The 22,600-nt window shown below is 55.7% G+C and overlaps 2 protein-coding genes across 2 annotated transcripts; one reads left to right on the forward strand and one right to left on the reverse strand.

Annotated features, from left to right (window-relative positions):
- Positions 1–630: 630 nt before the first annotated feature.
- TROAP (trophinin associated protein) lies at positions 631–8,080 on the forward strand. The gene is made up of 15 exons (XM_019662222.1): positions 631–717; positions 969–1,114; positions 1,214–1,400; positions 1,923–2,080; positions 2,168–2,305; positions 2,493–2,575; positions 3,078–3,130; positions 3,601–3,722; positions 5,705–5,821; positions 5,929–6,012; positions 6,095–6,154; positions 6,403–6,537; positions 6,688–7,312; positions 7,573–7,766; positions 7,925–8,080. The coding sequence occupies exons 2-15, from the start codon at positions 980–982 to the stop codon at positions 7,970–7,972; spliced, it is 2,139 nt and encodes a 712-aa protein (XP_019517767.1). The 5' UTR covers positions 631–717; positions 969–979; the 3' UTR covers positions 7,973–8,080.
- A 651-nt stretch (positions 8,081–8,731) lies between these two features.
- Positions 8,732–12,885, reverse strand: C1QL4 (complement C1q like 4). Its single transcript, XM_019662221.1, has 2 exons — positions 11,654–12,885; positions 8,732–9,532 (listed from the first exon to the last, which is right to left on the reverse strand). The coding sequence occupies exons 1-2, from the start codon at positions 12,188–12,190 to the stop codon at positions 9,353–9,355; spliced, it is 717 nt and encodes a 238-aa protein (XP_019517766.1). The 5' UTR covers positions 12,191–12,885; the 3' UTR covers positions 8,732–9,352.
- Positions 12,886–22,600: the final 9,715 nt, after the last annotated feature.

Raw genomic sequence — 22,600 nt, forward strand, 5'->3', positions numbered from 1 at the left:
CTCTTTGAGGAAGGAACAGTGAATACCAATTTGAAGGCACGAATAGGCAGAGTACAAGCAAAAAAAAGGCATTCCAGACAGACTAGAAGGAACGTAACAAATTTGAGGAATTGAAACAGGCAATGGAGTTAGAAAGCAGAGAACAAGGGGGAGAGTGATGCCTCGTCCCAGGCACAACGTTCAGAAGATGTTTTCTATGTGTCTGGAATGGAGTCCCCAAAGCTTGACGCCGCGCTTAGGTTAGAGTTGGATGCACAGCTCCCGCTGGGAGCCAACACAACCAGCGGTAATCAGCACCACCAGCCCTTCCCACAATGCCGCGAGAATGGCCCTTCCCTCACCAGTCCCGAGACCTCGCGAGAGGATGGCGCCCGTTGTTGCCCCGACTCCGGGTGCCAAGCTTTCCCCGGCCTCGGAACAGCCTCCTCCTTCCTCTTTCCCCCGCCTTCCACCCCGCGCTCGGCTGTCGGACTGGCTGATTGACCCGGGTCAGTTTTTTTCTGGCCAGAAAGTGGTTGGACAATTAGTCCTATTTTTGGCCCCGCCTCCGAAGCCTGCGGATTGGACTGCTGAGTCAGGTGCCACGCTCCTCTGCGGAGCGCGGACGAGCCAATCAGGAGCTTGGCGTATTTTACAAACTGGGGAAGGAGCTGTAGCAGAAGCCGAGTCAGGGAAAAAGCGAAGAAGTGGGGGCGACCCTGGGGGGTTTCGAGGAAGGTGCGGCGCGGGGACCTTGGAGGGAATGAGGGCTGTGGAGGATCATAAGGAGGAGAAGCAGTTCGAGGTTCTGGGGCGAAAGAATAGTCTCAGGGTGCCTGGAGGTGGCACCCAGAAGAGCGGCCTTGCAGGCGCCGCCGGGTCTTCTGGGCGCACGGATTTGGGCTAAGATGGAAGGGATGTGAGAATGGGACCGATGCCCCGAACTGGCTGACCTTTGATCCCTGATTCTGCCTTCTTCTCCGTCTCAGTTGTAGCCGTCATGACCACCAGGAAGGATCCTCACCTCCGGGGTGTATCACCCACGCCTAGCAAGATTCCAGTACGCTCAAAGAGATGCCCGCCTCTCCCCACAGTCAAGCCCAGCGCCCTAGACCAGGAGAACCAAGATCCAAGGGTAAGAGGGGCCTGGTGGGTGAAGACAGTAGCTACAAGGAGGCAGCACACACCAACAATGCACTCCAATACTAAACTTTTTGTCTTCCCCTCCCCCCAGAGATTGGAGCAGAAATTCAGTATTCGACATCCCCTGGTTGGCTCAGCAGGCCCCAGGCCGAAAACCACACATCAAACAGAGAAATCAGAGAGATTGGTGGGGAGCACCCAGCTCCGGAACCCCTTGGGGGAGCTCAGGCCTAGCCCTAGGAGACAAAATGTGGGGCCTGGGCCCCCTCCCCAGACAGGTACCTGTTGGAGGCCTAGAACACAGTCTCCTTGGCTGGGTGGGAGAATGGGATGGGCATAGTGGGGTTTGAGGGCTTTGCACTCCTCCAGTCTCCTGCTGACTATGTATGAGTCCTGGTCCCTGCTCCCGGAAAGCTCTTTGCTCTTAGAAGCCCTCTCCTTTCTTCAGCAAAATGTCATCTCTTCTAAAGCCTTTCCAGCTCCCCGGTCACAATCAATTGCTCTGTGTTGTAATACTTTGCAATACTCTTTTATAACTTGTCCATACTTTGGCTTGAGTCTGTTACTTCTCTATAGTTTGAGAATAGGAGCTTTGTCTTATTCATCTCTGGGCCCCAGGGCCTAGAATATAGAATAGTATGTTATATAAAGTTCTGTGAACATTTGGTGAGTTGAGTCAAATTATATGAATCTCTTTGGCCCACTGTTACAACTCAAGTTGACCAACCACGCTAGGGTACCTGGCGCCTCAGCCTTCTCCCTTCCTGTTCCTTCTCACCTTTCCTTCTCTTCCCTTGCAGAGGTTCCAGGGGTCATAGAGTTTGTGGCTGACCCTGAGGCCCTGGCCACCATCCTTTCAGGTGAGGGGGTGAAGAACTGTCAACTGGGGCGCCAGCCCAGTCTGGCTCAGAGAGTACTGGTTCGAGGGAACCAGGGAGGCACCATCCGGAGGGGCCAGGTAATAAATAAGACAGGATATGAGGAGATCAAGTTGGGATGGACTAAGGAGGGAATCCTGAACTGATAGCCTCTTTTGGGATCCCAGGGTGCCCGGGCTTCTGCATATTTGGCTCCTAGAACCCCTGTCCACAGACTGGACCCTGCCAGGGTTTCCTGCTTTTCAAGGCTGGAGGGACCAGGACCCCGCAGCCGGACCTTGTGCGCCCAGAGGCTAGAGGCTCTGGTGAGTGCCCTTGGGGGGCTGATGATACTCATGGCCTCTGGGAGCTCCTTTTAGGGACAAAGCTGGGCCTTGGGAGAGAAGGTACCTCATGACGGTGTTCTATGGAGGCAGACGGGGTTGGTGGTGAAGCCTGAAGGTTTGGAGCCCACCTCTGACTCTGCTTTTTTCTTTTGCTTTTATGGGTCAGATTCCACCTTCAAAACCTTCCTTTTACTCCTCTGCTCGCCCCAGCTGCCAGGAGCCAAGAAGAGAGACAGGTGGCGGTAGCTGGTGAGAAGGAGGGGGTCATTTGGAAAGGAATGATCCAATATCTGATGCAGGGGTCCCTCAAAGCTGGGGCCTTCCGTAGCTTTAAGACTTCCTACCAACTCAAGAGAGAAAGAGGGGAACCTGTGACTGCCCAGGGTGAACCCTTGGAATAGGATTCAGGCCCTCATAGCAAGGCCTCAGTAGGACATCAGTTTCTTCAGGTTGTATGGGGAGGAAGGGCACAAAAGTGAGAAGTGTTATCGCTTTTGTTTAGTGGCTAGAGCACAGACTGTGTAATAAATGGAACCTGAGTTTGATTCCTGACTCTTAGCACTAGTTACATAAGCTTCCCTAAACCTCCAAGCTTCAATTTCTTTAATAATCTGTCAAATGAGGATAATGTTTGTGTCATTAGAGCTTGTTGTGAGAATTAAATAAGATAATGTTTGTAGAGCAGTTAGCACAGTGCCCAGCTCATACTTGGTACTCAGTGACTGCTACCTGCTGTCCTTATTATCATCAGGACCTCAGTGAGCCAGGCCTCAGGATTGCTCCTGGAGACCCCACTCCAGTCTGGTGAGTGTATCTGGTCATGGGGAGAAAATGGGCAGGTGGGATGCCTGCAGTGGGGAGCAAGATGAGAAAGCTCAGCAGGTGGGAAAAGGGGAAAAGGCCAGATCAGAGGGAGCCAGAGAGGAAGAGACCTTCTTGATAGACCAGAGGTTGGCTCAGTTGCACTTGCATCAAAGGAAGTGCTCCCCATTTCTACCCTCTCCCTACCACTTCCTACAAGATTTACCTTCCACTCACTATTCTATCCTGAGTTCTTAAGAACCATCACCACACTCTGAGCCCACTCAGGGTGTTCAGATTAATAAGTGATTATTAAGATAGTTCTGGGCTCCAAGGAGATGTTGGATGGGTCCACACCCCATTGGGGCAGTGGCGATTGTCAAGCTGTTGTACCCTCTTTAGAGGTTGCAAAGCCTGTGCCCGACTTTGGTGAGTGTTCCAGACACTACAGCATATTTCCTGTCTCCTTCTAGCTTCTTCTCTCCCTGAAGGAGAACATGAAATTGTCACTCACCCAGATGAAGGAGGAGGGGGCCCCCTCGGTCTGGCCCAGTTGGTTCCATTAAGAGAAACTGGAGAGATAAACCACACCAGGGTGAGATGGGACCCTCCTGGGATGGGGGAAGGGGGAAGGAGAGATGCTTGGAGGAATTCCCCAGCAGCAACTAGCACTGAGGATTGTGGGTGAGCCAGGCAGTCCTGGGTGTCAGATGTTAATTGGGTCTGGGTTTGCTCTCCATGGGCCCAAGCCCTCTCCAGATTGGGACTGGCCTCTGTTTACCAGTTGTTTGGGGTCTGGGGGTAAAAAATCACAGTCTGATATATATTTGTATCACCATCAGATCAGTACTGAGAAATCTGACATTTGTCAACCAAAGCATTCATTCATTCACTCCACAAGTATTAATCGATCCACTACTGTGTGTCAAGCACTGTTCTAGGTTCTATTGGGTTGTCGGAAAAGTCATGTCATGTTTTTTCTATGTTTTTTTGTTGCAAAAATTCATCATGACTTTTCTAACAACCCAATCGATACACAGTAGTAAATAAGTTCACATTCTAGAAGGGGGAGGCAAAAAGTAAATGCATTGTAAAATATATAGTATGTCAGATGCTAAGTTCTCTGTAAAGAAAATAAGGCACTGAAGGGGAAGTAGAAGTGGTGGTAAGAGTTGGGACTGCAATTTCAAATAGATTGATCGGGGCAGGCGTTAGCAAACTGCGGCTCATGAGCCACATGTGGCTCTTTGGGTATGTTCTGTCTCAAAAGTTTGCCAACCCCTGGAAGAGCCAATCCTGTCCTTCACAACAATTTAAAAATTATTCGAGAGCCATAAATATATTTTTACATAATCACCATGATGTGAATAATATCCTTTAAAAATTTTATAAATGAAACTATGATAGTTTTATTTTCATTTTCAATTTTACTTCAGAGCCACATGTACGTACCCAGTGAGCCGCATGTGGCTTGCAAGCCTCAGTTTGCTGACCCCTGGTGGCTCTTCTATCTCAAAAGTTTGCCTACCCCTGGTCAGGGGTATCGCATTGAGAAGGTGATGTTCAAGGGCCAGCCGAGTGGCTCAGTTGGTTTAGAGCTTGCTCAAGAGTTTGAGCTCTGAGCAACAGCAGTTCGAGTCCCAGCCCGAGCTGAGCAGCCGCTGAGCTGCCAACAAGTGGCAGGATGGCTCAGCTAAAAAAACTGTTAGAGAAGGTGATGTTTAAGTGAAGACCAGAAGGAGCCGAGGGAGTGAGCCATTCACATATCTGGGGGAAGAACATTCCAGGAGAACTGCAGATGCAAAGGCCCTGAGAAAGGAATGTGCCTAGTGTGTTTAAGGATCAGGGCCAGCCAAGTGGCTCAGTTGGTTTAGAGTTGGCTTAAGAGGACGAGCTCTGAGCAACAGGGCCACCGGTTCGATTCCCACATGGGCCAGTGCCGCTGCACCCGAGCTGAGCTGTCTGAGCTGCCAACAGGTGGCAAGATGGCTCAGCTGGTGTCACAACAAGATTGCCTATTCAATGGTAGGCTACGCCCACCCACAACTAAGACTGAACTTGGCACTGAGCTGAGCTGCTGCCCAGATGGCTCAGTGGATAGAGCATGTGCTCTTAACAAGTCTGCTGGTTCAACTCCCGCATGGGATGGTGGCTACGCCCACCTGCAACTAAGATTGTAACACAGCACCTTGAGCTTAGAGGCCACGAGCTGCCGATGGGAAGCCAGATGGTGACTGGTGCCCTCCACAACGAAGACTGAAGAACAACAACTTGGCTGGTCCCCTTCCCCAATTCCCCAATGAAATCTTTAAAAAAAAAAAAAAAAAGAGAGACACCAGTGAAGCTAAAGCAAGTACAGGAAGTGAGGTTAGAGGATCAGCCTGGGTAAGGATTTATAAACCAGTGTAAGACCTTGGCTTTTCTTTGGAATGAGAGGAAAGCCATGGGGAGGGGGATGAACAAGGGAGTGACGTGATTTGATTAGGTCTTAAAAGAATCACACTGGCTGCGATAGTGAGAACAAGATCTGGAAAGGCAAGGGCGAGGGATCACTCTTCTACCTTGTCCCTTCCACAGGACAGCCATGACTGCCACCCCATGCCCTCCCCTGGCCGTTTGCTGCTACCATCCATCACCCATCCATCCCCCTTTGGACTGGCTCAGCGTGTTCCCTCCCCTGGTCCCTCAGCTCTGGTTTGTATCCACAGCTCCTGGGGGCTGGACAAGGGCAGAACAGTCTGGCTGGGCTCCCTGCTAGATCTCGGTTTTGTCCCAGCTCAGCCATCCCCATCTGTTCCCAGACCTCATATTCAGTGTTGCGGCGTCTCACCATTCGCCCCAAAACCCAGTTCACGCCCATCCCATCTGCCCCTAGAGCTCAGCAGGTAAGAGGGCACGGGAGGTAGCTGGCAGAGGAAGGGAATGGATGGGTATAGGGAGGATTATGACATCTCACTTCTGTTCCAGGCCCGATGTTTGAGTGGTCTCTCCCCTCAGTCTTGCCCTGAAGAGCCTGCCCTAACCTGGGTAAGTGCCCAGAGCTTTCCCATACTGAGATCTCACTCTGTGCTGTTAGCCTGAGGCCCAGCAGTTTGAGCCCAGTGGAAAAGCTACCTAACTCTCCAACTCTCCCTGCTTCTCTGCTGTCTCTCCTAATCTCAGTCTAGGGCCTCTTAGTTAGGGACCTGATCCCTTCCTCATGAGGGTGAGACTCAGACTAGTTTTCCTCCCCTAGCTGGGCTTCCTCACATGGTTCCTCTCTTCCCATGTGGCAGGAGCAGATTGCAGTCCGGTTATTTGACCAGGAGAGTAGTATAAGGTTACAGGAGGGGCCTGGGAAACCATCTGTGGCAACTCCTCATGGACCCCACCCTAGTAGAACCCCCAACCTCCAGGAGCTGAAGATGCAGGTGGGTCTGTGTGGGCAACAGCTTTAATGCCTGATGGGCAGTGATAGAGTTGGGGAAGGGAGAGGAGGTATGGGAATAGGACAGTGTAGTGGGGAGAGACTTTAACTTACATCTTGACATCACACTTGGGGTATTCTCTCCCGCCCACAGCGCATCAGTATCCTGCAGCAGCTTTTGCAACAAGAGGTACAGGGGCTGGCGGGGGGCAAGTGTGCCTCCCTTAATGGAGGCTCCTCCCTGGATATGGTTGAACTTCAGCCCCTGCTGGCTGAGATTCCTAGAACTCTGAATGCCCCAGAGCATAATTCAGGGGCTTGCCACCTTCCTGAACACTCTGGACTGCCAAAGCCCTGCCTTCCAGAGGAGTGTGAGGAACCACAGCTCTGCCCTGGAGCAGAGCCTGAGGTAGCTCAGCTCAGCACTCCAGCAGAGCCAGGGCCCCCAGAATCCTGCCATAGGAAGGAGCCTGAGATACCAGAGCCTACCACCCAGGAACAGCCTGAGGTATCAGAGGCCTGCCCTCTGGTAGATCCTGGATCCCTTCAGGTCTGCCGCCAGGAGCAGACTGGACTCCCAGAGCCCTCCCCTAGGGTAGAGCTTGGGGCATCAGAAGCCTGCTCCCTGGCACCTAGGAGTCCAGAGTCCAGCCCACAGCCCTGCTGCAGTCAGTGGGCTCCAGCGACCACCAGCGTGATCTTCTCCTCCCAACGCCCACTTTGTGCCAGCCCCCCTATCCGCTCACTCCAGTCTCTGAGGCCCCCAACAGGCCAGACAGGTAAGGAGTTGGTTGGAAGGGGTTGTGAACAAAGGAAGTCCTTATCTCTCGCTGGGAGCAGCCCCCTGCCCTGCCCCAGGTGATCCTAGGCTTCTACCCTGCCCCAGTCTGACTCTCCTTCAGGAAGAATGGAGGAGCTGGGCCTCCAACCCTGTGCTCCTATTGGCTTGGACCTTGGTCGGGGAGTGAGAAAGGACAGTATATCGTGGGAGTGTAGGTCTCCAGAGCCCACCCTGAACTCAATGGCTCTTGGCCCTCAGGCCCCAGCAGTCTGGCTCCTCGAACTCTGGCCCTGAGGCAGCGCCTCAAAGCATGTCTGACCGCCATCCACTGCTTCCATGAGGCACGCCTGGATGATGAGTGTGCCTTCTACACCAGCCGAGCCCCTCCCCCAGGCCCCTCCCGGGTCTGCACCAACCCTGTGGCTATGTTACTGGAATGGCAGGACGCCCTGGTGAGCCTCCCATCCATAGCCAAGTTGTGCCTGCACAGCAAACCTGTGGGAAGTGGGGAGTGAGACGGGGCCAGCCTCGGCTCCTTTACAGATGTCAGTGGGGAAGGGTTGGATCAGTTCAAGGATGGCTAGGCTGACAAGGTCTTCTCTTTCTCCAGTGTTTTATTCCAGTTGGTTCTGCTGCCCCTCAGAACTCTCCATCATGAGGCATCTGCCTTCACCCACTGCTGCCCTGCCTTACTCCTTCCTTTAAGCCCTATTTATTGTCGGTCCATGGGATTGAGAGCCGACAGCCTTTCGTCCTTCAATAAAGTTTCTAAAGTGTCAGAATGTCTGTTTCCCTCTGATCTAACATAGGCTAGCTACTGCTGTTGCTCTCCAGCTGCCCACAGGGTGGCAGTGTCCTCCAGCTTAGAGCCAGGCCAGCCCTGGGCTCTCAGGATCCCCCAGGCTCCCTCACCTTGGAGCTGTCCTGAAGGGAAGAAGTCATCCTACTCACCCACTCAGCAAGCTCTGATGTGTTGGGGGACAAATATGGGCCTTTGGGGACCTGCTCTTCTTCCTCATCCTTGAGATCAGCGCCACTTCCAGGAGCCATCAGTAACTCCCTCATCCCCTAGACCTCCTCCTCTTAGATTGGTCAGCATCTCTGCATCAGGCAGACAGCAGAAGCACCCTCCCTTGTGTCACTCTGGCTGGTGTCTACCTATAGTGTAAGGCTCAAAGCTCTCCGGAAGCTGATACCACCCCACCTCCCCCTTCCCACGTCATAGCAGAAGCCCTGGGTGACTCACCTATTCCCCCAGAGTCAGGCCTTGCCTGGAAGAACTAAACTTTTGCCTCTGGTAGGGTGAGAATCCTTGAGAAGAGTGAGGAAAAGGGTCAGCCACTTGTCCCCACTCTGTGCACCAGTTAAGAGGCACACACGTTCTCTAACTTCACTTTATTGGAAGCAGCAACAGCAGCTGTGCCCCAGGTCCCAGCCCGGATGAGGTTGAAATGGGGACTGTACAGAATGAGTTTTAAATGCTAGGAAAGAATTCACTGGTTCCTCCAGTTCATAGGAAAGCTGCCAAGGCCTGAGCCTGGAGCCTGAAAATGGAGATGAGGGGAGGAGAGGATGATGAGAGAAAGTTGTCATGACAGAGGACCAGTGCCTACCCTGTCCTAATGTCTCCTCCCGCCTAGATGGGCTCCTGTTTCTGTTCACTCCCTCCCAAAATGAGATTTCCCCAGTTTCTGGCAGAAGAGAGGGCCAAGACATGCCCCCCAACACACACCCCTCTCCGAACGGCATACACAGGCCCGGTGCGCTCACGATGCGGGTGGTCCCTTCCCAAGTTGTTCTGCTCCTCCTCCCCTCGCTCGCTCGGCCTCCACTCCCCAGCCACTTACACTCGGAAGCACCAACAGTCCGCTCGTTAAGGCCGCCTCCAGGAGCGGAGGGTCCGCCCCACCGCCAGGCTCTCAAAGAATGGGGTGGTGCCTTGGGTGGTGCGGGCTGCAGGTGGGTGAGGAGGGGAGTGGAGGCCAAGAGCAAGCAGGATGGGGAGGGAGGATCGAACGAGTAGGGGATGGGGCCTGGCTCAGTCCGGGTAGATGATGAAGCCAGAGAAAGTGCTATACTTGTTGGTGTTCCCGCCGTGCACCTTCCCGCCGTCCAGCTTAATAAAGACTTCATCGCCCACATCCAGATGCAGGATGACGCTGTTGCTGGCGTAGTCGTAGTTCTGATCTGCATCCTGGGCAATGGCGCTGGCCCGGACCTATTAAGAGAGAACAGAACAACCCCCTCATGCCCTGTGCGGAGCTGGGGTGACAAGAGAGGTCCAGCTGAGTAGGTGCAGTTGGGTCTAGGAAGGTGGCGCAAGGCTAGCTGGTTACAGGGACTGGGGAGGACAAGGAGAGGCCCGGAGGCACCGCCATCCCTAGCTGTTCGACTCCCGCAAATTTCACACCTTCTTTGGTCCTCAATTTGAACCATAAGGTGGGAGGTAATAATAGAGCCTACCTTCTAAGGTTAGGATTAAATGAGTTACTACATGTCAAACGTGTTAGAAAGAACAGTACTTTGTACATAGAAAACGCTATAGGAGTTTGTCATTGTTGTTATTATTATCATTTAAAAATTAAAATTATCCTGTAGGATAATTTCTAAAATTCTGAACCCCATCTGGCCTCCTAAACTTGTGTTCCCTTCCCCCAGTGATAGGGTACAAGTGTGTCTGTGTGTATGCAAGGATACAGGCCTTACATGGGAAGTTGCAATGATGCCGTCTCACCTCCGGGATGCCCCTTTCCTCTCGTAGCGGTCTCTGGCGCCCCCACGTGGGGGTCGACTTCTGCCCCAACAGGTAGCCTCCTCCTCTCCTCTGGCCTCGCTGCTGCTGGTCGCCTCCGGCCGCCAGCCCCGCCCCTAACCCCCCTTTTCCTGTCCCTCGGGGACTGGTTATTAACTCATTAATTATTCATCATTATTCTAATCACTATTTACCATCCTCAGGGCCCGCAGCGCCCGCTCCGCGGAATACAGAGTGGGAACCACGCGGCCCCAGCCCCCTCCGAAACCGGCACACTCTAGATACACATTGCCCCCTCCGCCGGCTCACAGACACCCCGCATAGACCACGCACACCTACTCAGTGCCACATGCAGATAGACATACTCTATTCTCACACCTTCACGCACCCACAGACACTGGCATCACACACACACACACACACACACACACACACACACACACACACTCCCTTGCACATATACTTATTCTCACTCCCTTTCCCTGGGTTCCTGGCGGCCTGCTGGGAGGAGAACCCCATACAGTGCCTACGGGTCTTGGAGCTGGAGAGCGCTCCAACTGTAGCAGGACCAAGGTTTTGGACAGCCAGGGTCAACATTACCCAATCACACCGGGCATTCGGAGGTCACCGCTAAGCCCCAACCTTACCCCTGCGTAGGCACCGAACCCAACCCCCACCCCTGCGGCCTCTCACGCGCTCTATGTGTGTCCAGGTCTTCAAGCTAAGTCCTTGGGGCTATTCTCCCATTTCAAGGCGGCAGTGACTCAGACTCTGACCACAGGGGCAAGGAGCAGCAGAACCTGGAGGCCAGAGGCTGCCAGGCAGGACGTGCGGCCTACCGGACCAGGCCGGGGTCCAAGGCTTCTGCTTTATCTGTCCTTTGCCTTTTTCCTCCCCGCAACCAGTTCTTAGCTGATCGCTGAGCTGCCACACCATTTTTCACCTCTGCCTACTGACTCAGTATTAGCTGAGGGTGAGGCTCGCTCTAGAATTGGCCCCAGGACCTGGGGCTGGCAGTAGAGCTGATAGCAAATGAGAGAGTGTTTTCCTTCTTTTTTACCTTTTCCTTAAAAATCCAAGCTGAATGACCCCAGACAGAACAGCTGCCAACTGCCCACTGCCTGGGACACGGATTCCATTCTAATTTCAAGGAGCCAGACTCCAGGTAACTCGCCCATCGCGAGGCTGGGAAACCCAAAGGCCAGGAGGGCTGCCCCAGAAGAGAGTAGCCCAAGACAGGATGAGAAAAGAGGCTAATTGGCAGGGCAAGACACCAAAGAGGTTTTGGAGTACGGTTGTCTATAGTTGGGATGGGAGGTAGTAGCTGCAGAGACATTACGCTTTGAATCCTGAGTTCTAATTCTGACACCATTTCTAACGCTCTGTGAGACCCTGGGCAGGTCGTTTCCTTTCTCCGATCCCAATTCCTCTTTGGCTAAAGGAAGCCATTTCTGAGTTCTTGACAGCTTGGCATTTCTGGGTTCAGTGATGCTGTTTGGGGAAAAGGGTCAGGTTGTGTAATGAGTGCAGGGAGATTTAGAAAGCTACCCCACGGATCTGGGGCTGGGTGGGGAAGGGTCATCTCACCTGTCCATTTTTCATCAGGTCGGCCCACATGCTGGTTCCGTCGCCGCCACGCATAAGCACATGGTAAGCGAAGAAGTAGACACCCGGCATGGGACAGGTGAACTTCCCGCTGGCCGCCTCATAAGCGTTGCCCACGTTAGTCACCACGTCGTCGAAGCGCAGCACCTCATAACCTTCGTGTGGCCGCCGCAAGCCCGCGTAGAAGGCAATGCGAGGCACATAGCCGGCAGGGGGCGCCACCCCGCCGGGGCCTGGGCCTGGAGGGCCCGGGGGACCCGGCCTGCCAGGCTCTCCTGGAGGCCCTCTGGGACCTGGCGGTCCCGGGGGCCCTCGCAGACCTGCCTTCCCGCGCCGGCCCACCTCTCCCTTGGAGCCCGGCGGGAAAGGGGGCACAGAAACGGGCGCGCCGTCGGGTCCTGGGCCTCGCGGCCCATGCGGGTCGCACACCATGCGACAGCGGCCCAGCATCTCATAGTGCGCGGGTCCGCGGGAGCTGTGCACCAGCAGCGGAATAGCCACCAGCAGCAGCAGCACCATGGCCACCCCGACGGCCGCGCCCACCACCCGCTTGCGGCGGCTCAGACGCGACGCGGCCAGGGCCAGAAGATCCTCCTCACTCTTAGGCGCAATGGCGGTGGAGGCCGGGGGCTCTTCGCGGGCCCCAGAGGCGGTGGCCGGGCTCGGGCCTGGGTCGGGACCCCCCCGACGGCTGCGCCCGGCCCCCCCGCCCCTGCAGGCTCCCGCCTCAGCGGTGCCGTTCCCCAAACCTTCCGTCAAGGCGGATGTCTCCGCGTGAGTTGAGCCAGGAGCAGCTCCCGACGGTTCAGAGCCCGTGGTCCTCTATTACCCTCCTGTTCAGCCTAACGTTCCCAGGCGCCTGACATCTGCGGCTTCTCGGACGGCTGGTTTCTTACAGATCTAGGATGCTTGCTCTCTGGACAGCTGCTTTCTCAAGGATGGCGGCACCTAGGTCCCCAGCTACCCAGACGGATTGCTCCGGGCCGGAAAGGGGACTACTCTCCGAGCTCTGGACGTCCCGGGCTCTGCTCTTCGGGTGGTGCCCACCAGACTCGACCTTCTCATAGGTTTGCGCTCTGACTCTTGGCGAGCATTAACCCGCCTTTCTACCCCAGCCGCAGCCCCAGCCCCTGCTAGAGCCCTGGCCCCGCGTTTCTCTCTTGCTAGCGCGCTGCCTCTCTGCGTCCCTAACCTTCCTCCGCTCCCTCCCAGGGCGGCGGTGCGGATGGTGAGAGCAGCTGCGCGCGGGGAGCCGCTATAAGCGGCCGGGGGCGGAGCGACCCCTGGCGACCAGAGCAAGAAGCGCGGGGGCGGGGCAGGCGGCGGCCCCCACCCGCGGGCCCCCAGCCTCTCGGTTGCTGCCCGGCTCTCTGAATCGATTGTGCAGGGGGGGTGGGGGCGTTTACTGCCCTCATCCTATCCTGACTTTCACCCTCTACCCGGAGTTAGGTATTCCCAGAGCCCAGAGAAAGCCAGAAAGAGCGATGGGATAAAAAGGGGTTGAGACATACAGAGAAGACAGAGGTGGATTCCTAGGCTAAAAAGAGCTCCCCCCCAAAAAAAAAGAAAAGAAAAAGGAAAATAAAAACCCAACAAACAAACCAAAAAGGGCGATTAAAGAGAAATTCGCCACCCCACATCCCGCAGTGCCTATGACCAAATAACAAATGGTAAAGGGTTCAGCAGACACGTTGGCCTGAACTGGGAAAGGCAAATCTCCAGCCACCCCTACCCTGGGCCCCCAGTATTGGGGGCGCAGAGCAGCCGAGAGAATAAGGGAGCAAGAGAGAGTAAGAAAACAGACCAGTCTGTGGGAGGGAGCAGGAAAGCAGAGAAAGAGCGACAGAAATCAGAGAGGGAAAGCCAGATAGAGACACAGAGACAGAGACAAAGTGTGGAAAAGAGACTGACAGCCCCAGAGGGGGAAAGGGAGAGACAGAGACCGAGAGAGACAGACCAGAGCTGAGACAGGTTGACAGATCAAGAGAGAAATGTAAATGGCGCGCTGCAGAGAGACACCCAGGTCCGTGTTCGGACTCCAATGTGACATATCAACTGTGGGGAAGACGCGGGGGCGGGGCTGTTTTTCAGCAGAGTGGTAAGCTCTGGGCCTGTGCATTGTGACAGTGTGCTGGCAAGTGTGGATGTGGCCATGGGACCCTGGCCTTGTGTGTCCTTGGGTGAGTGCGACTGTGGATTGTGTGTTGTCTTTGTGTATGTGTGAGGGCTATTTTAAGGGAGATTTTGTATGTGTCTTCCTCTTAGTCCTTAAATGTGGGACATTACGAATGAATGAATGCCGCCTCTTCTATCCCAGGACGGAAGAGTAGATAGTCTACTGGGGAAAAGAGTCAGGAGGCAGATTTGTCCCCCTTGCCCTGCCTAGCCCAGCCCTTCCCTAGTCCCAGACATTACGCAGGCCCTAGGATCTCTGCCACCTTCCTTCCCCCTCCCTCAAATGTCTGTAGTTAGATGGAAACCCAGAGAAATTGGACCCCACATAATAAATGTTTTGAGGAGGGGTTTGAATTACCATAACCAAAATGCAGATTAAGTGCTAGGCACCCTCCTGTGAGAGGTGACTGTGTCTGCCATTCCGGATGATCCAGAAGGAGCACAAGCTTTGATAGATCCCTCTCTGTAAGGGGACAGAGTCCAGAGAAAAAGCTAGTGGCTGCATTCCTCCTTAGAGTCTGGCCTCTCGGGGAGAAATTTCTTGCTCACAGGGACCGCAGGACCTGGAGAAGGAGCTCCAGGACTGGCAAAGTGGGGATGTTCGGAGACCCTGGACTGTAATGTGTAGGAATATGATGTGTTAAATGGAGGGCACAAGGCACACCAGGGCATGATTATTGGGTGGAAGGTGATTTCCTCATCTCTTGTTTCCTGTACCCCTTCCCTGCATCGCCCAGCCCCGGCCTATAATGATGCAGGGAGAAAGAGGTTGCTGAGGCTGGGCCTGTATGGAGGGAGGCCCCTACATGCTTGAAAGGGTTGGGAGAGAAAGAATTGGCAGTCAGTGGGGGAGGGGCCTCCTCCTCCAACCATAAATACAAATTTTATTCAAGGTCTTTGTCGCCATTTGTCTTCCTCGGGGGGCTGAGGGCCATGTCGGCCCTGTGCATGTCTAATTCCGGATCTGCTCCCCCAGGCTGGATGATGGATGGATCAGAGAAGAGAGAGCAGGCTTGGGCTCAGATCAGCCTCCCCTGCCCAATCCTCAAGCCCCATCGACCCCAGGTCCTGTCACCCCTCCCCTGACTCCTCCCCCTCCCTCCAGACACCAAAGAGGCCCTCTTTGCTCAGCCCCACTCCCTACCCCACTCTCTACTCCCTCTTTTTGAGACCCTCACCTCAGCCCCTTTCAGGTCCCAGCCCTCTTCTCTCTGGAGCTTCCCTTCTCCTCCTATCCCCAGCCCAGGCTTTGAGCTGCGGTGACCAGCAGGGCTGCAGGCAGCAGCCGGTGTGTGTGGTGGGGGGAGCAGGCTTGGCTCACAGGGAGCTGAGGGGCCAGCTCCATGAATTTATTCATGTTCTGTTGCTCTTTCCCCACGCTCTGGAATGAAGCTGCCAGCTCACCAGGTCCTTATTGCTTCCCCTGCAGCTGTCACATTGGGCCAAGGAGGGACCTGGGTAGGGTCAAGGCCTGCCATTGCTCCTGGGGCGAGAAGCCAAGTGTCTGGGCTCAAGAGGAAATGCTGGGGCTCAGGTTGGGGTCTGGGCCATTTACCCAGAGCTTCTCAGGCAGCCAAACTGGGAGGCCCCAGGGAGGTGGTGTAGTTGGGAATGGGAAGTAGGCAAAGAAGGGTGTGCTGCAGGACATAGAAGGAGCAGTGGAGGTGGGGACACGGAAGATGGGGGAAGGGAGAAGACTTTAAGGAGTCCTCTAGGCTCCCCTGTTTAAAAGCACAGCCCAGTCGGATCCTGCTTTAACTCCCCTCTTTGACTCTGCACTAACCCTGACTCTAACTCCAAATTATATACTTGACTCTCCACCAACCCTAAAATGAATCTTAACTCCATAACCTCACCCTAAATGGAACCCATCTTCAACTGTCCTTTCATGGAACCCAAGGGTCTCCCAAGAATTTCCCCCAGGGCTTACAGCCAGGTGTGCCTCAGAGTTCTGAGGACCAGACTTTGGATTAGCATGTGATTAGCATATGATTTGCATATGATATGTGCCTTCTACTCTTGAGGAAGTTTTCATGTTAAAATTTTATGAAGTCTAGCAGAAAGGTCCTGGCTTCTTGAAGTTTCTCTCTTTTTGTTCCTTCTTTCACATTTCTTGTCACTGACCCATATGCCCTCAAGGGAAGAAAGGGGGTGAGGAGATGAGCAATAGAGGGCTCATGGGTGGGAAGATCCTGGGAGTGTAATCTGCCCCTATGACTTGCAGTGTAACCTCCACAAGCCTCAGTTTTCTCATCTGTAAGAGGAGAGGAACCAGCTGGATGATGTTACATTAAGATCTAAGGAAAGACTTTTTTTTTCTTGCACTCTTTTGTTCCTCGCCTTTCAGGGTCATTCAGGATGCGGCTCTCCTCTCTCCCTACCTCAAACACACATTCTGGCTTTCAGCTTCCACATTTAAGATTACACAGAACTGGAAGCAGTCTGGATTACCTGGCAACAGACCTGTGGTATGAAGAGAAAGGAACTTTGCCCACCTGACAGCACGGAAAGGGAAATAGCATTATTTCGTGCTTACTGTATGTTAGGGCTTGTACAAAAGTTCTCATTGCATCCTCGTAGCACCTCTGAGAGGTGGATATATTGTCTCCACTTTACAGATGAGGAAACTGGGACCCAGAAAGGAGAAACAGTTTGTCCTGAATCACCCAGTAAGTGACAGCTCTAGCACTAAAGTTCTGATCACCTGCCTTCCTTTTCAGTGCCCTGGAGAAGAGAAATGGCATCTGAGACAGTGGTAGGGTTTGAGAAGCAGGACAGGAGTGGGGAGTGAACGCATCTCCGGGGAGACCTGTGAGTGAAGCCAACAGGGCTGGGCCTTGGCTCAGCGTGTCCTTCATCCTCCACCCCACAGCACTATGGAGCCTGACACCCAACAGGTGCTCAGTTGCTAGCTAACGGATGTCAGCTGAAGTTGGCTGCGGAGAAGAGCTCCTTATACGGAAGAGGAGAGGGCAGAGAAAAGAGGGAGGGAAGAAGGAAACGAAGCCAGCCGGAGGAAAATGTGCTCAAGAGGCCAAAGAGACGCGAGCTGGCCGAGGAGGCTGACGACCGCTCTCCTCCCACCACCGGTGGGAAAACAGTCATGGCCCAAGAGCTTGCATGCACTTTGCCCCCTTGCACAGAGGGTCAACAGGCCTCAGCCGACGGGCGAGGGGGCAAGGGCTCCGCCGGGCCCAGAGCTTCCCACTCATCCGCCGCACGAGCCCCTGCCACCGCAGCTCTGTGCAGCCTTGGGTTCAAAGAACCGCGCCAGCGGGGCGGTTGCCCTACATGGTAGAGGACCCGCTCCTGGCTACACAGAGAAGGGGTAGAGATTGCACCTAAGGTGTCTGTCAGGTCACAGCGCGCTGTTGACTTGTTTCCGCAGCCCTTGACCGCTGGCCAGGTGCGGTTCCTCGCCCTAACCCCCTCTCCACCTTCTTTTGCGCCCCCTTCTTCCCCACCGTCCTCCCTCTCCAGCCTCCAGTTAATGAAATGTGGCGAGCGGCCGCACAGACAGCTGTCAGATCCCTCATTTCTCCACCGGGATGTTGGATCAGGAGACCGACAGGTGAGCAGAGGAGGGGGTGGTGCGGGGGCTGAGGGAGGGGTGCCGGCTGGTGAGGGCGTGGAGCCCAGGAGGCAGCGCCAAGCTCGAAGCCTCGAGGGTTCGGCTAAGCGACGTCGGCCCTAGGTTCCTCTTTCTACCCGGGTCTCCTAGCTCTTTGCTTTTCTCCAACAAGCAGGAGCCCCACATCCACCGCGCCTGGACACGAGTTGACCGGGACTCGTGTTCCCTCGCACCCAAAGCCGGCTGGGCTCGCGTGTGCGCCTCACGTAGAGGCTCTGATTCGGCGGCCGCGGCCCGGTGCTTCCTCCCACCTCCTTCCATCCCTTCCTTCTTGCTCCCCCTCCTTCCCGGGCTCCCTCCCCGGCGGCCGCGGCCTTTATTAGGGATTCCGCGGCTGTCGGTCCCGCCATCCATCCTGTCCGCCGGCAATTAGGCGGCCAGACAAAGAGCAGCTTCGGATGGATGAGGGTCCCGGCGGATCGGAAATGTGAAGGGTCAGCGCTGCCGCCCGCGGCGCACCCCGCTCCCCGCTCCGCATAATCACCGGCGGCCCGTCACTCAGCGGGCCGCTGGGGGAGCTCCCGGGCTCGGGCTGGGGAGAGGGCGGGGGTGGGACTGCAGCCTGGGCGCCCAGGGCAGAGCGAGGGCGGATCTGCAACAGGGCGCCTCCTGTGGGAGAATGGAGGACAGCGGGAGGCCGGAGGCACCTGGAGGAGGGATAAGGCAGGATATGGCCCCGGGATTTCCCTGAAGGCGGGCGGGGGGACGGCTGCCTGGGAAGCTTCCAGTGGGGAAGGGGGAACTCTAGAGGAGAGGCTGGTGACCCAGGCGCCCCCTGTTTGGAAGCTGGGGGCAAAGGCCTAGGGCCTCGGGTCTGTACGAGTGGAACTGCACCCAGGACGAGCCCCCTTAGGGAAATTGAGGGTCTGAAGCCTGGGGCGCCTCCTATCGGAATAGAATAATACTGCGTTTTTATACCCCATCTCTGAAGTGAAATCCAACACCTCCAACATCAAATCAAGAAAAGCTCCAAGGCTGGGCGAGCCAGGATGGAGACGAGTGGAAGTTAAAGAAGTCCGGGTTTTTTACTGCAGATTCTTTGGTACTAGCTCCCTGCTGACAAATCAACATCTCAATCTGACAATTAGTGGTCGAGGTGGGGGGAGAGGGGCTCTCGCCGCCTGTACCGCTTAACCCTCCCGGCGGGCGGCAGAGAGGTGGGCAGTGCTGGCAGTGATGAACGACTCCGGGGGGTGGGGCGGGGCCCCGAGCGCGCATTCATTACTCGACTGACAGGCGGGCGGCGGGCCGGGCGGGCCGCGAGTGGACGTGAGAGGAAGAAGCCTGTGGCAGGAGGGAGAGTAAGGGAGGCATTTAACAGCCCCACCGCCTGCTCAGTTCCCGGTTCTTCGCCTTGACCCTGGTACCTGACTTCCTCGAGCTCGGCCTCTCAGCTGTTCAGGCCGGCCCTGGTTGAAGAATTTGCGGAGCGGGGTCAGGGACCTAAACCCTCTCCTCAGATTAGGCGATTTAAGGTCTGAGATGTCAAGAAAGGGTGTAGACAGACCTTAGGATAAGGTATTTCAGCCCGACCTGGGAGGAATTGTGCGTGTTTGCGCACACAGAGGTGGTGTGTGTGACACGGCTTGATGGATGTGGATCTTGCGTGGGGGGTCAGTGACTGTGTGTGTCAGTGTTAGGGATGTGTCGGCCTGATTTTGTCAGTAGAGGTGTGAGTTGCGAGTGTCTGAGGATAAGCTGCTGCCTCTCCCTGCATATCTGTGCCCCCCCCACCCAACACACACACACACACACACACACACACACACACACACACACACACCACTTGCTGTCAGCTCTCTGTCTTCAGTTCTGTAGGAAATGGCAGAGTGCACAGTGACAGCTGAGGTGTGCTGTTAGGGGTTGGGGTGGGGGATAGATGTTAACTGTGAGAATGCTGGTCTGAACAACTGCTCTCTTCCACCACCTCCACCCCAAACATCATCCCTTCCCCAAGCTTCCTTAAAGTAGTGGATGTTTTTTCCCTCAAAGTCTGGAGACCCAGTTGCTGAGTCCTGGAGAAGAAAGTGGTTACTACCAGTTTTCTATAGTCCACATACTACACACAGTCTCCATCACATATACAAACAGCCTCTAATATAAGATGTGATCTCCAACCCATCTGGCTTCCCCAGGCTGGTGGAGGTCAGAGAGAAGGAGGTGGCTCTCAGGAAGAAAAGGGAAAGATCATCAGACCTCCAAGACAGCCCATCTCTTTGGTGCCTGGACAAGGGGCCCCTTACCTTTTGGATCTCAGGTCCAGTTACTAGTTGACACCTTGGGAGGATAATGCTAATTATATTCTAATTCCTCTCCTCACCTGGCTTTGTCTCCACTTTCCTCCCCCACTCTCAAACACACCAAAAGATTGAGCTTGGCCTTCTTCCCAACCCTGAATCTCCTGGGTCTACAAGGCAGAGTTGGGGTGATTTTGGATCTCTGGTCCCCTCTTTTGTTCAGCGTGCTTTCAGCCACCTTCCCTTTGCCTTGCTCTTCCTTATAGCTAGGGTGTCTATTTGGAGTCTCTATATCTTTGTTACTGCAGCTCTCCTTGTGTGTCTGCATGTCTCCACATTTAGGCATCTCTTCCAGATTAGTCTCCCTCTTTTTGGGGGTCTCTGCTCCTCTGGGGCGTCTCCCTCTGAAAATACCCCAGGGCAACAGTGAGCTCTATTGGAATGGGGAGAGGGAGTATGAATTCCTTCCTGCCCCCATTCAGAGGAGATTGCAACCCAAGGATGGCCACGCAATGTCAGGGCTGGCCATGGCCAGGTCTCTTCTCATTCCGGGCACAGGCGCCTGGTCGATGCCCTGCTGTCCGCCCCTCTCCAAGCCGCCCTCCTCCAGGCCCTCGCCCCCTCCGCCCTCCTGGAAAAGGCAAATTTGACATTTTTAAATCCCGAGCCTTAGAGGGATCGATGCGGCCCGGGGGCCCCGCCCGGGGTCGATATTCCTGATTGGGAAGCGGCCGCTGAGCGGAGCCGGGGTGTAAATCACCCGGACTGGGGGAGGGGGCGCGAGGAGCCAACTGCATCCCAGGCGCAAGGAACCAGGCAGGGTCCCGGCCCCGGTGAACCTGAGGGTAGTGGAATGACAGGCCTTAGAGACCCGGACACAAACCCGCCCAGGGGTTCCCTCCTCCCCTACCCGGCTCTGCCAACTCTGCGGGCGGGCACTGGTCTCGCTTCAGCGGCCGCCACCCTCCGTTGCCCCTGGAGCCGCCGGGGAGGCCGGTGTCGGAGCCAGCCATGCAGCGGCTCCTCTGCGGCCGCTCCCGCGGGGCCTGGGCTTCGCGGCGGCTGTCACGAAGCCGACAGGCGGGTCGGGCCGGGAAGGGGTGGGTGGCGGGGGAGAGTTGTTGGTGGGGCAGCTCTAGCTCACAGTGGGCGCGCAACAGATGTTTGCGGAATGGAGGGACAGCTAAGTGTGTGGGGCACCGAGTGGCACGAGGCCGGGGGTTTCAGGGCATGCGTGTGTGTGGGGGGGGGCAGGGGGTGCGAGTTTGGCCATTCAGCTGGGGTGAGCAGGCACCCAAGGGCGCTCTGGGGCCCAGCTGGGATAGACCCCGCTCTTCCTGTGACCGGGGTAGTAAAGAACAAAAGAGAATGGGTGAGCAGGGAAGTTTGGTGAGCCTCCACCTACAACTGCCTCTACCGCCCCTGCCTGCAATCCTCTCGCAGTTCCCTGTTGGGGAAACCGAGGAAGAGACGCTGAGATAGGCCCAGAAGGTTAAAAGCGGGATCAGCGATGAGGCAGAGGCAGCAGTCAGAATTCCCGGGTGGGTCTCTGGATTCACCTGCCTGCCATGTCCACTTGTGGGTAACACACCACCACGCCCCCAGCGCAGCTCAGACCCTCCTCTCCCGCTTCAGCTTGTCGGATCCCCCTACTCCCCACCCCACGCCAGTTTATAGAACAACAATTTGGGGAAAACAATTCGGGCCTAGTGACGGCCCCGTAATTGTGACAAAGTGAGTGCGGGCGACTGGAGAGAACGCTAGGGCGGGAGCGCGGCGGGCCGAGGCGGAGGCAGGGGCGCCTCCCTCCCGCCCTGCCGCCCTCTCGTTCTCATTCCTGTCACCTCCCATCCCTCTCCCCGACTCTTCTCCAATTCTTCTCCCGGCTCCTGGCGCCTTCCTTCGCTTGTTCCTCCATCGCTCTTTCTTTTCCTCTCGGTAACGGCCCTTCTTCCGCCCCGCCCCGCTGCAGCCCCTTCTCCGATGCGCCTTTTCCTCTCTCACTTCTTTCTCTCTCCTCCGCCCTCCACTTGTTTCACCATCTTTTCTTCGCGTTCAGGTTGCCCTGGGGCCCTGGCTTCCACCGCACAATACGCTTGTCTCCCTCCTCAGTCCTCGATTCCTGAGATCGAGCCCTGAGACCCCTCTCTGGCAGGCCAGCGCAGCCCGGCATTCCTGGGTTCCTCTGGAGGCCCAGGGTCCTGGAAGCCTGCTCCTTCCCTCCCCCACCCGCTGCTGCCTCCGATGCCCCACTCCCTGAGCCCAGAGCTAGTTTGTTTGTCCAGCGGCGCCCGCGCTGCTGGAACTGTTTGCCCAGCTTAGCGCACCGCCGCACAGTGCCGACCCAATTAAGTCTCATTTATTATTCAGCGCCCGGGTATGTCCCCACCCCCTCTAGTGGCGGCTCCCTTGTCGCTTTGGGACCCCTCCCAGTCTTGGCCCTTCAATGAGCCGTAAGGGGCAATATGGAAAGCTGCCTTCCCTCCTTCCGCCCGGATAAGGATTAAGGAGACTGGGAGAGTGGAGAGAACAGAAACACTGCCCATTGTGGGGAAGCGACTTGGGTAAGGCTCAGCAGGCTCACTCCACCCCAAATCAAGGCTGGGAGACCTTGGAGATCCAAGCTTTTCCGATACAGAGGAGGAAACAGGCCCAAGAAGCGGCGTGACTTGGCCAAGGTCACGTTACAGAATCAGGATTGGAGCCCAGGACACTGAAATGAAGGCGTCTTGCATCCCAGCTCCATCCCAGCACCAAGGCAGGAGGAAGGCAGACAATTCTCGAGCTGTGGCTTTGCTCTCCTGGTGGGATGTCCCTCATCCCCTTTGCTCCTGGTTCTCTCTCTCTCTCTCTCTCTCTCTCTCTCTCTCTCTCTCTCTCTCTCTC

This window comes from Hipposideros armiger, unplaced genomic scaffold, assembly GCF_001890085.2.
Source record: "Hipposideros armiger isolate ML-2016 unplaced genomic scaffold, ASM189008v1 scaffold_371, whole genome shotgun sequence".
Lineage (NCBI taxonomy): Eukaryota > Metazoa > Chordata > Mammalia > Chiroptera > Hipposideridae > Hipposideros > Hipposideros armiger.

What these genes read in the sequence shown, in the direction of transcription:
- TROAP (XM_019662222.1), top strand. Translation starts at nt 980, where the DNA reads ATGACCACCAGGAAGGATCCTCACCTCCGGGGTGTATCACCCACGCCT. An exon ending in AAGAGCCTGCCCTAACCTGG is followed by an intron (nt 6,155 to 6,402) that starts GTAAGTGCCCAG and finishes CCCATGTGGCAG; the next exon opens with GAGCAGATTGCAGTCCGGTT. An exon ending in TCCAGGAGCTGAAGATGCAG is followed by an intron (nt 6,538 to 6,687) that starts GTGGGTCTGTGT and finishes TCCCGCCCACAG; the next exon opens with CGCATCAGTATCCTGCAGCA.
- C1QL4 (XM_019662221.1), bottom strand. Translation starts at nt 12,190, where the DNA reads ATGGTGCTGCTGCTGCTGGTGGCTATTCCGCTGCTGGTGCACAGCTCC. An exon ending in ACCTGATGAAAAATGGACAG is followed by an intron (nt 9,533 to 11,653) that starts GTGAGATGACCC and finishes CTCTCTTAATAG; the next exon opens with GTCCGGGCCAGCGCCATTGC.